The sequence below is a fragment of the Malus sylvestris genome, chromosome 11, assembly GCF_916048215.2.
Source record: "Malus sylvestris chromosome 11, drMalSylv7.2, whole genome shotgun sequence".
NCBI lineage: Eukaryota > Viridiplantae > Streptophyta > Magnoliopsida > Rosales > Rosaceae > Malus > Malus sylvestris.
Window position 1 is genome coordinate 8,895,886 of NC_062270.1, and position 12,893 is coordinate 8,908,778.

Genomic DNA, 12,893 nt, shown 5'->3' on the forward strand with positions numbered 1-12,893 from the left:
GGGCGGCCCAAAACACACTGACCCACCCGGCCCCAATTTGATGGCAGTGGCGTAAATAAAGTAAAATCAAGTGGCAAACAATTGACTGTAGTTAAGCTACATTCATTTCACTCCTCAACTTTAGAATAGACTAGAAAATAAGCCCGCGCGTTGCAGCGGGAACCACTGTTTCAAGTGTAAGTGCATGACTAAGACACATTTAACCTGAATAAATTTAACACAATCATGAATGAACAGAGAGACACATGAGTGAATGAGGTTGATAAGATAAGCAGCTTGGCTTTTATATACATTCAATTGAGCTAACATGTAAAGACATTGCACAATTAGTAGGAAGAAACTGAATATTCTTGATTACAAAGACATCGTTGCCAAAAAAGTTCTGTTTCCATAAGAAACAAAAGCAACATGCAGTTCACACATATTTTGCTTCAGCAATTAATAAAAAACATAGAAAGTGTTCAGTACTTGTTCAAGTAGCTAATTTTCCAAGCACAAATGTTCAAAGCTAATAATATACAGAAGCCCTGTTTCCATATGAAACAGAAGAAACAAAAGCAACATGCAGTTCACACATATTTTGCCCCTGCAATTAAGACGGCAAAAATATATGTCCTACAGCCTAGGCACCTATTTTAGCACTTACCAAAAACTGAAAAAGTGTTCCGTTCTTGTTTGAGCAGCTAAGTTGTCAAGCACAGATGTTCAAACCTAAAAAGGAGGTAAAAACGGAATCACACCCTCAAATGCACCAATGCAGATAACACACTAATGCCCCTTCACACAAACTGCAGGCCAAGATGCGCAAAAAACATTTGCATATTCCTTGAAGGTTTCTAGGCCTTTGTTATATTATGTATTAAGAACCAAACTGTATCCCCCAACACTAAATTTGTTGGAGTCACAATCCCCTTGCAAGGGTTGTAAAACTCAAAAGCTTATTGTCCAAAACCAAAACAATTTGTACCATTTACATGCATGTGCAACATATGCCTTACACTGGAAAAATGTCTAAAATCAAATACAAATTTGTAAATCACGTACAGATTTTGTTTTACATTTTTATAATCAAGTAGCAATAGCAAGTAAAATTACAAACTTTCAAAAACCTGAGAGCAGAAATTAAGATGTAAAGATATCCCGAAACATACAACATACTGTATAGAAGCTAACAGTAAAGGTTTGTGAAGCAAACTGCGGCATGAACGTCCTCTTGAACAAATTGGAGGTACTTTAGCCTCAGTTCCTCCTCCTCTGTCAAAACAATTACAAAAACATAGTAGCTTAACTAAAAAATGCATGATGAAATGGATAGTTTTCATGCACAGAGAGAGAGTACTTTAATTTTTTTTTTTATATAATATGAGACAACTATAATAATATATCTAGCATTATATCTTAGGTACATGAATAATAATACACAATTTGATGCGTGCCTAAGTAAATCTTTTAGGATTGTCAACTGGCTAAAACATATTGGAAAATAATCAAAAGAAAGCACTTTTGGTTGGTTAACTATTATAAACAATGGAAATTAGTATGACAGTACCAAACTAAATCCCAATTAAGACAAAAGGCCTGCTTGACCAAGTTTAATAAACCAACATACTGAGGCGATAATGCCAACATGCACATAAATAGGAAGATTTGCAGCAGCCTTTATGGAATAGCAACAGCTCAAACTACTTGAAGCAACAATAATGAAGGGGTGAATTTAACTAATTTTACTCAGTTATAAGCATATCAAAACTGCAGGAGGGGGGAGAGAGTTAGAGTTAGATAGAGGTCGCACTTGGTGCGATGGCAAGTGCCTTCGCCCATGAGCGGTAGGTCTCGGGTTCGAGACTTGGGAGCAGCCTCTCCATAAATGGGGGTAAGGCTAGCCGACATTCACCTCTCCCAGACCCTGCGTAAAGCGGGAGCCTTGTGCACTGGGTACGACCTTTTTTTTAATTATGGCTTACATTCTTGATTTTCTCTTGATGACTTGCATGTTAAAAAATCAAGGGTCCAGAAAAACTTCAAAACGATAAATAAGAAATTATGTCCATATCATATAACGTAGTAAGGAAAGAAGCAATGCAAAACAGTCTCTAAGAACCAAGTTAGCATCCAAAGGCACCTCAACAGTCTTAAGAATTTTGTTCCAAGTATAGTCTATCTTTTATTTTCAAAATGAAACATCTTCATGTACTAAGTAAATGATAACATAAAGTATCATTTTCAATCGACAGAATTTTTTAATCGAACCCATATCTATATATATATGTATGTATGTATATGTGCACGTAGAAAAATCAACTATTTCCCTAGTACTAACAAAATTAGTAGTGTATATATATATATATATATATATATATATATATATATATATATATATATAACTACACTTTTGGATTTGGAGGAGGAAGCAACTATACCCTGAATATATCCAAGGCTAATGAAAAACTTGACTTGTTTGTCAGTCAGTTCTTTGCTCAAATTTCTCTCATTATATGTACTTGAACCTGGACCCATGCGCTTGTACTCTTCGTAGGCCACATTGCTGCAATTTCAAATTATATTATTAACTCTCAAAACTAATTATATGAAAATGCTTAATCATGTTTTAAATGACATAATCTGCTTACTTGTTACATTCAGGGTGGTTATCGTCGCTTCAGCTGGCAGGGTTAACCACCTTGGTCATGTTGATGTAGGCATACACCATATGGGGTCTGCCTCTCCAAGCCCTGCCCAAATGTGTCACTGCCTGCCCCATTAATTATATGTTACATTGTTAGTCACCAAGCATCAAAAGTTCTAAACCATGACTTGTAGACAAACAAAAAGATTAACTACACATATCTTAATTAATCCACCCAAACTATGTTTTGAGAGGGGGAAGGAGAACAATCATGTGGAGACTTGCATAATCCACTCAATCGTTGTCGTTCGTATACATTCTTCATAAATTATATGAAAATTATGGGGAAAACAAATAACATGCATACATCTATATACGTATGGCTTAACACCTGAGTGTAAATACACTAAATATTAACATTTAGAACATGAACAAACCTGTTCACGAAACATAGACGAATCATCGAGCTTCCCGAAGTTTCGAGGGACACAAAGATCGTCCTCTCATCTTCCATGCACACCTGCCCCAACAACCACTATATTCAATGCTAATGAAAATTTCAAGGACCAACAAAGAATGTTGGAATTTCTTGAACCAAAAACAACTAATATTGATCTTAATAGAAATTCAGAACTTCGATCAGATTATAGGATTTTGAAAAATAGTCAATACCATCTTAAACGAAATTCCACATTTCTCAAAAAATTATGAAAACAATCTTGTTTGAGTTCCATGAATATTCCTAGTATCCAAATAGCATGTAAATTTTCCTAGCATCCAAATAATTGGTCAAAAGCTCAAAAGTCCAAACAAACAATTAAAACCAAATCCTCAAATGTTTGGTTGGAATGAAGAGACTTAGGGGGGATTGAAATTCGAAAAGAAAGTTTTACATCCAATCCACCCATTACAACCCCTGGCATGAAAGTAAATCCCACACCTACTCAAAAGACACAAAGCAGAAAATTACTCAATTTCAAAATCCAAATCAGAAAATAAAACCTCACTGTTTCTCTCACTCACCTCTTCATCCCGCATATCTTCTCCTCATATTATGATAAAAGACCTCTCTTCAAGTTTGGCCTCTGATAGTTGGTCCATCTCAGGATACAACTTTTCCAGACCTTAATAATCCTGCAATTCAGACCAACCCACTACAACCATAATCAGTGAACAGTTTACATTAAAACATTTCAAATTACAACCCATTTGATAGAAGATTAAGATTTCATTGTTTTAATAGAAACACCGAAAAATGAACATTTCACATCGAAGAACTAATTTCTCATTATTTAAAAATTAGTCATCAAATTTCATAAATAAAATTTAAAAAAAAACCCCAAAAGATTGCAAAAAATTGGAACCTTTGGGTGAGCAAGTAGAAGACATCGCCCTCATTCCACATATTTCCACTGTGCTACAAATTCACTACTAAATAGCAAAAAATTCAAGTTTGTTAGTCATAATATATCTAAAAAATGAACTCCTAAAAGTAATAAGAAAAGAAAAAGCACTAAAATTGACAGGGAAGAAAAGTTAAATTGTTAGTCATTTGAAATATCCAAGTCGCAAATTCTAATTCTCTATAACCGATGAGCCATATTGAGCTCATTTGTGCATTCGATGCAACCTATGAGCCACATTGAGCTCATTTGAAATATCCAAGTCACAAATCCCCCCCCCCCCCCAAAACCCCGCAGAACCCATATATAAAGTGACAGTTTACCTTCGGAGTCTCAAGAACACCGCCCTTGACCTGAGTCAAGTCCTTATTTATAGAAATACCACATGTAGCAAGCACAGGATCATCATCATACTGGTATTTTTTCATAGCCTGCAATAGTAAATCAAATGAGCAAGAAGAATTATTGCAATATGTGGTAAAGAAACTAAACCTTTCATGACCTGCAAACCTATATCAGTCATAGTTCTTATTCTTTCCTGAGGCTTCTGCCTTAATTTTTCAACTCAGGATGCCCTCTGCTTTGAAGATAATGCTTTTGTATACTGTTGAAGCGAAACAAATGAACAAAGCTAAAACACCAAGAGAAACCCCATGGGAAAGCACAAATCTAGATATCAGACAGAGGAGTTCCAAAAAGATAAGACTAAGAGTCTAAGAAAGAATGATATGAAAATCAAAAGAAACTGGCATACCTCCAGAGGCAGATAGTAAGGCCTTTTGGGCTTGCCATTGATCAAAACCCTAAATAATCAAACCAAATCATTGCACAGAGTTTCCAAAATACATTTATCTTAGTGCCAGAAGGAGAACCCTAAAATTATAGCTTAACTAATTGAAAGATAAGAAGTAGAAATAAAAATATTCAATACTTACAGTCACTGTTTCAACTGAATAAGAGCCATGGTCCACATAATCTCCCATAAACAAATAGTTTGTATCTGGGCACTGCAAAAAAATTGCAACAGGAAATTAATGTTATTTTTGGAAAGTGAAGCATCCAGCAGAACAAACCAGAAAACTACAAAATAAGAAAGAGAAAACATCACCAATAAGTAGCAACCAATTAACAACCTTGAAGAACACATACGATAAATTAAATAGCCCAAATCAAAACAATACCTTTCCTCCAATGCGGAAAAGCTCCGCCAGATCATGGAATTGTCCATAAATAACACCACAGATAGTTACAGGGCTTTTTACAGGCTGCAACACGTAAAACCCAAAATGGTTATTCATTTACCTCATGACATGCCCAAATCTTTATAGGTCCAAAACCTGTATGAAACAATACAAAGAAAGACATGAAACAGAAACTTGCAACTAAAAAGGCCCACCTGGACATTGCTTTCTTCCATTAATATTTCCTTGGCCTTCTCGCAGAGCACCCTTACCTATATTAAACAAACAAATTAAGATGAAAATTTTACATCACTGAATGAAAAAGAAACTCCAAAGAAACCATAATAAAAAAAAAAGGTCCTTTAACAAACATTAAATTGAACATGCTTCCATTTCAATACAGATTTCCATTTTCTTGCTCATTAGCGCTTTCAAAAAGCAAATATTTTGGTCCTATTCTGTATAACATTGTATAGGCTGGTGTACCATAGAACATAGCCAATGTTCTGAAATCCAAGAAGCACCATAGCAACTCAGTTTTGAAGCAAAAAAGTATGCTATCAGCCTAGCATACCCACACAACCCTCCATCCATCCCCAAGAAATATTGATATGATTACATGCACTATAAAGCACATACACAGCATGCAGATTATTTGGCAAATCAAAAGTTGTATAGAGTTTCCTCCAACAATGGAACGTAAACTAAGGAGGTTTCACATTACTGATTTCAGTACTGTCCAGATAAGGGAAAATTCAAGGTATCTCCTTAACAATGTATTACAATGTTCACATTTAGCCAAAAACAGACTCAAATACTGCGTTCCACGAAATCTCTGTTAATCATAACTCTGCAAAGGTCTATAAATCTGTTGAAAGATTTGGTTTTTATGGCCTTGGACTCAGACACCCAAAATTCGTTTTTCCTGTTTCACAAATCCCAAAGGCGGAAACCTGCAGTGTCACAGAAAATGGGATCTCACCCACATTGCCAATACCCAACCCTAACAGCAGAACACATCATTATAACCACCAAGTTCATGCATTTCTTTAGAATTTTTAACCCAGTGATAAATCCAATAGAAGGTCGAAAACCCACATCAGTGGTACATTCAATTTAAAAGTTGAGAAATCTAACCCACTTATCTATTGCATTAAACCTTAAAGACACCTCCACCTTCTAATTTAAAAGCTTAGTCAACATACCACCTCCTAATATAAACACTTGCTTATAAATATGTTTTATAAATAGTTTTGACATTAAACAAAAGAAAATGCTTAGGAAAATCAAATTTAACAGAGGTCATTCCTGTAGCAGGGATCACTCACATAGGCCAAACGTAAACCATATCCCAAATCCCGCCTAAAAACACACCAAAAAATTGGAATGATTTTATTCTAAACAAAATGCCAAATGTTAAGCATTAACTAATGAGAATTAAAATTTGTATAAACTCAAGAATTCAAAGTTTCAAATGTGACGACTAAAGATGTGATTTAGAGTCTAGACAGAACCAGATGTTAGTATCGGCTCTATTGTACCAGATTACTCTCTCAGTCTAAAGCCCAATCAAGTGCCAACTCAGCCCAACTTCCCATTTGAAGCTGTTTCCAATTGATTATCTACCATAAACTGTTTTAATTCATTGCTGACATGCTGCAAACAAATTGGGATTCAGAAAGTTGATTGTTTGCTAGTGCTCTAGTAAATTGGAAGACACAATCATTCTACTTTAGTCTACTGGCTTAATAAATTATTGATTGATTACAATCAGACAAATTGGAAAACACAATCATTCTACTTTAGTCTAGTAAAGTATTAGCTAGTGCTCTAGTAAAGCTTGTGTTGTGTTGACCCGTAAGAAACGCCAATTACAACAAAAAACTCATGACCTTAAGGCAATAGCTCTCATGTGGATTAAATAATCCGAACCAAAAATTAATATATTTTATTTTCAAACATTTTTCTCATAACTGAAATGATGAAAGCGGTGCGCGCATCTCTATCTTTCAGTATATTCAGCTCAACTACCTTCAAGTTTAAAATGAGATTGTGAATGCATGAACCTTTATAATCTGTATAAATTTGTTATTAAGCATTTACTGATAGCCAGGTAGTAGGTATCAATCCAGTTTCTTGTTGTGTGATAGAACCTTAACTCTTCGGTTGAATTAACATGCATACTGCTGCCAGAATGCATTACTAAGAGCATATTAATCCAGTCAAATCAATTAGGATATCAAGAAAGATGACAACAACATAAAAATGGCCACTCTCATACAATGATGAAGATGAATTTAAACGATTCAATCCTACTACAAACGAAAATCCCTAGAGAGGAATTTCAGCACAGATTTGCATATGCATTGAAAATGAAGATTTCAGAAAATGAAACATAAAAGGATTGAAAATTCTCGAAAAAGAAAAAGGACTTACAGTGACGGACATCGGAGAACAGAGATGGACAGTGTAGGACAGTGTAGGCAAAGTTTTCGTAGCTGGGTGAAAACAAAAGCAACCACTAATACAATCAAGTAAAATAAATGCAAACCAAGAACATGTAGAACTATATAAATAAGGAATTCAAAACATTATAGCAGAAAATCAATTACATACAACTTTTCTTTAACCACTCTTTAAATGCAGAAAACTTAAATTAAAACTAACAAACACATACGCATAAGCACATTACTTACGCCCCAACCACTAAATAAGTGCAATTTGACACTAATCCACTACTGCTTACAGTCCCATATCTAACAATATATACACATATATATATATGCACAAACATGAAGATTTCAGAAAATGAAACATAAAATGATTGAAAAATCTGGAAAAAAGAAAAAGGACTTACAGTGATGGACGGCGGAGAACAGAGATGGACAGTGTAGGCAAAGTTTTGGTAGCTGGATGAAAACAAAAGCAACCACTAATACAATCAAGTAAAATAAATGCAAACCAAGAACATATAGAATTATAACAATAAATTTAATTTGACATATAATTTTCTTGCTGAAAAACTTTGATCTGCAAAACCAAATAACATTTTTCAACAAAAAAAGAACTAATTTAACAAAGCAAATACAGTATACGAAAAACAGCTATTCAATTTAGCTTCATTAAGAATATAGGAAGTCCATTCAAAACGACCAAAAGGATACAAATATAGAAGAACGAACCTTATTGAAAGATCACTGGTTCCATCGTACTTTCAATAACTTTAGCATGAACCAAATTATCTGAAATAAAAACAAAGTCCATTAACTAAATCAGAAGAAAACCAATACAGATTAACAGAGAAAAACGCATTCACACACATGCATAATACAATACATACATATACAATATATAATTAAATGACATACCTTGATGGCCTGTGAATCTGCGACCTTGTTTCGAGAAGAAGAGCAAAAGGAAACAGTTCTAATGATAAGGCAGTACAAACTTCTGAGTGGGAACTGAAATTAGAAAAACGTAAATTTCAAATCATTTATAAGTCCCAAATCACAAAAGCCCCAAATTTAAACAAATTAAAGCCACCCAGGTGTACAACCCGAAGAACTCACCGGAAAGCCCTAGCTTTTCTACCTAAAAAATCCCTTTAAATCAAACCGAAAAACTGAAGATGGTTACCTGAATTCAATAAAAATTAAATTATAATGAATTTACTCTTAACCATGGTTTTTTCAAAAATCAGAAAAACCTAAAAATATCTGAAACGATCCCAAATTTTGGAACTGCTTTAAACCAACCTGCCATGAAATTGGGTCCACTGCGCTCGCCATTTCCCACTTCCTCCGATCGTTTCTGATAAAACAAAAATTTTTAAATTGTCAATTTTCAGATATTAATTGGAAAAGAAAGCTCAGAATTGGTAAAGTCCGCACCTTCACACCTCATTTCTGCGGTTGAATGAGTTCTCTCAGCCGAACATACAGAGTGAGAATGGCGAGCTGTCAAGGAGTTCGCGGCTGGCGAGACTGAGAATGGCGAGAGAGAGAATCGGTGAGGGATCTGAGGGAAGTTACAGAGTGAGAAAAGGGAGGGATGGGGGGATTTGATGGATGTTTACAGAGAGAGTCGGGAGAGAAAGAGGGCATGAAAGAGAGGATGGAACAGACGGAAAAGTATTGCACACTGTGCGGTGGCAATTTCGTAAATAAATAGAAATTTCAAACTAAACATCAGTGAAGGGGCGGTGGCAATTTTGTAAATAAAGTGAAATTCGGCTCCAAACACTGTTCATTTGTACAGTGCAATTGAAAAGCCTTCTTTAGACTAAAGTAATAATTTGGACTGTATAGTGTGGTAATTAGATCAGGATGAAATGTGAGATTTCTAAAAAAATTAAAAATTAAAATTAAAGTTTAGGTGGCGTTGAAAGTTTGTTATTTTTTTTTTTCATGGCAACTGGATATAGCATGCTTAAACTGTTTTTTGTTAAACTGACAGTGCTCAGAATAAATTGATTATCACCATAATGCATATCTTCTAAACTTAAGTGTTTTTGTGTTAAACTTTGACCGATTCAGATTTATTATCATTGCAATTTGCAGCCCAGTTGACATGGGTGATGATATTTCAGCTTTGAACCTTACGCAAGTGATATTAAAATACTGTTCTCAAGTGTTGCATGTTATTTATTCTTTACCGGTAATCATTGTAACCATTTTGTCTTGTTATAGTTTGCACAAAAAGGGCATTATTAGGCTATATGATTAAAGAAATTAGATACTTAGTTTTTGAAATAATGCAATACAATATGATTAAAGAAAGAATATTCTTATATGATCCACCTTTGATAAATTTCCATTTGATAAATTTCCTGTGGGTTAGCTTGAGTTAGTTCCAACGGGTTTGGTGCTATCCTAGCACAACAATTGGTATCAGAGCACTGGTTGCTCTTGGGTACTGTCTAGTTGCCAAAGATATCAGACGGGCAAGATGAAAATCTTTTTGGAAGCAACTCCGGGTTTGCAAGAACTACGGTGCAAAATGCAAAGTTCGAAGTGGAAAAGTTTGATGGCACAAACAACTTCGGGATGTGGCAATGTGAGGTCAAAGATGTGTTGGCTCAACAAGATCTACTTGCCACTTTGGGAGAGAAGCCGGAAGCTATGTCGAAGCCGGAATGGGAGAAATTAAATTTGTGGGCTTACTCTTCAATTCGGTTGTGCCTTGCAAAAACTCATAAATATTTTGTGATGCGGGAGACGGTAGCAAGTGTGTTGTGGCAAAAATTGGAAGACAAGTATATGACGAAGAGTGCAGAGAACCGGCTACACTTGAAGAAAAAGCTCTACCGCTTTCAATACAAAGAAGGTACAAAAATGATTAGACACCTTGATGCTTTTAATAAGTTGATTGCCGACTTGTTAAATTTAGATAAGGATATTAAGGATGAAGATAAGGCCTTAATATTGTTGAATTCCTTGCCGGACTCTTATGAGCATTTTGTTACCACTATTATGCATGGTAAAGAAGCTGTGAAATTTGAAGATGTGTCAAATGCCTTGATGAATTATGAAATGAGGCATAGAGATAAAAACCATGATAGTACCTCTGAAGCTTTATTTGTTAGAGGTAGATCATCGGAGAGAAGATCATCTTCTAGTAGGAAAAAATCACAGTCTCGACCTAGAGGAAACTCTAAAGGTAGAAAACCTTTGGAAAGGGATGAATGTGCCTTTTGTCATAATAAGGGCCATTGGAAGAAAGATTGTCCTAAATTGAAGACCAAAGGCAAAGAAAGTTCTGAAGCTAATGTTGCTGAGGTTGAAACAGATTTTTCTGATTTTGCTTTAACCACTTCCTCATCATTTGATTGTGCTACTAAGTGGGTGTTGGATACGAGTTGTACTCATCATATGACTCCTCACAAGGATTGGTTTTCAAGCTTGAAAGAGTTTGATGGTGGTGTTGTGTTCATGGGAGATGACAATCCTTGCACAACAAAAGGGATTGGTACAGTTCGTTTGAAGTTGCATGATGACATGGTTAAAGAGTTGACAGGTGTTCGGTATGTACCGAATTTGAAGAAAAATCTTATTTCTTTGGGTACTTTGGAATCCAAGGGCTTTAGGTTTCATTCAGATGGACAGACATTGAAAGTTACATATGGTGCACTTGTTGTGATGAAAGCTCCTCGATGTGGCCATTTGTATTTATTGCAGGGAAACACTGTGACAGGTGAAGCATCTGTAGTCTCTGAAAATATGGGCACATCTGATTCAGATACTACTAGATTGTGGCATATGAGATTAGGCCATGCCGTTGAGAAAGCTCTACAAGGGCTTGTGATCAAGGTCTTCTAAAAGGTGCCACGACTTGTAAGCTTGATTTCTGCGAGCATTGTGTCTTGGGAAAGCAAACTAGAGTGAAGTTTGGTACTGCAGTACATCAGACGAAGGGCATTCTTGATTATGTGCATTCGGATCTTTGGGGTCCTACAAAAACTCCATCTTTGAGTGGTAGACATTGGTTCATGACCTTTGTTGATGATTATTCAAGAAGGTCTTGGGTCTACACTATGAAGCACAAGAGTGAGGTGTTAAGCATTTTCTTGGGTTGGAAGAAAATGGTTGAGAACCAGACTGGGAGAAAGATTAAGATTTTGAGATCGGATAATGGTGGTGAATACACATCTAATCCTTTCTTTAAAGTTTGCAAAGAGGAAGGAATTGTGAGACATTTCAGTGTTCGGGGAACTCCACAACAAAATGGAGTTGCAGAAAGATTGAATCGAACCTTGCTTGAGAAGGTTAGATGTATGTTGTCTCAGTCGGGTTTAAGCAAGTCATTTTGGGCAGAAGCAGTTAATTATACATGCCACATCATCAACCGGTTACCCTCAGCTGCTGTTCAGGGTAAGACACCAATGGAGGTATGGACTGGAAAACCTTCTTCTGATTATGACTATATCCGTATTTTTGGTTCACCTGCTTATTTTCATGTGACTGAAAATAAACTTGATCCTAGAGCCAAAAATGCTATCTTTCTTGGTTTTAGTAGTGGTGTCAAAGGTTACAGGTTGTGGTGCCCAGAGATGAAAAAACTTGTAATCAGCAGAGATGTGACATTTGATGAAGAAAGTATGTACAAAGTCTTTGAGAAGAATGTGAAAGATGTCCAACAGGTGGAGCTTGAGAAAGTTGCCTCCGGTACTTCAAATCTTATTTCCGCTGATGTTGAAGCCACTACAAGTGAAGAAGTTGGAGACCATGAGGATGTTGAAGAAGTTGAACTTGAAGATTCTATTCAAGTTGAAGAGCAAGTTTCACCTCAAGAGTCTATTGCAAAGAACAGAGGAAAGAGACAAATTACCAAGCCAGCTCGGTATAGTGACTATGTTGCTTTTGCTCTTCCTATTATCATTGATGATATTCCATCTAATTTCGAGGAAGCCATTGAGAGTGAGGAGAAGAAGAGGTGGTGCAATGCCATGGGTGATGAGATGAATTCTCTCTTGAAGAACAAGACTTGGGAGTTAGCTAAATTGCCTAAGGGCAAGAAAGCTATCGGTTGCAAATGGGTGTATGCCAAGAAGGAAGATGCTGATGAGAAAAGCAATGTGAGATTCAAAGCAAGATTAGTTGCTAAAGGGTATGCACAAAAGAAGGGCATTGACTACAATGAAATCTTTTCTCCGATTGTGAAACACTCCTCAATTCGCATTATGTT

The 12,893-nt window shown here is 35.8% G+C and overlaps 1 protein-coding gene across 2 annotated transcripts; it reads right to left on the bottom strand.

The window, feature by feature from the left end:
• Positions 1 to 57: 57 nt before the first annotated feature.
• On the bottom strand, positions 58 to 9,353 carry LOC126591227 (serine/threonine-protein phosphatase PP2A-2 catalytic subunit-like). 2 transcript variants are annotated; one of them, XM_050256813.1, is made up of 14 exons: positions 9,101 to 9,352; positions 8,966 to 9,020; positions 8,068 to 8,119; positions 5,426 to 5,482; positions 5,211 to 5,294; positions 4,965 to 5,036; positions 4,784 to 4,832; positions 4,353 to 4,460; positions 3,991 to 4,057; positions 3,650 to 3,780; positions 3,064 to 3,146; positions 2,631 to 2,752; positions 2,421 to 2,545; positions 58 to 1,254 (listed from the first exon to the last, which is right to left on the bottom strand). In XM_050256813.1, exons 1-8 carry the CDS (start codon positions 9,111 to 9,113, stop codon positions 4,438 to 4,440), a joined length of 405 nt encoding a protein of 134 aa, XP_050112770.1. In that variant the 5' UTR covers positions 9,114 to 9,352; the 3' UTR covers positions 58 to 1,254; positions 2,421 to 2,545; positions 2,631 to 2,752; positions 3,064 to 3,146; positions 3,650 to 3,780; positions 3,991 to 4,057; positions 4,353 to 4,437. The 2 variants fall into 2 exon arrangements, with proteins under 2 accessions (XP_050112770.1, XP_050112769.1); XM_050256812.1 differs by lacking the exons at positions 2,631 to 2,752; positions 3,064 to 3,146 and adding an exon at positions 4,540 to 4,660 and having other exon boundaries at positions 3,991 to 4,054; positions 9,101 to 9,353.
• Positions 9,354 to 12,893: the final 3,540 nt, after the last annotated feature.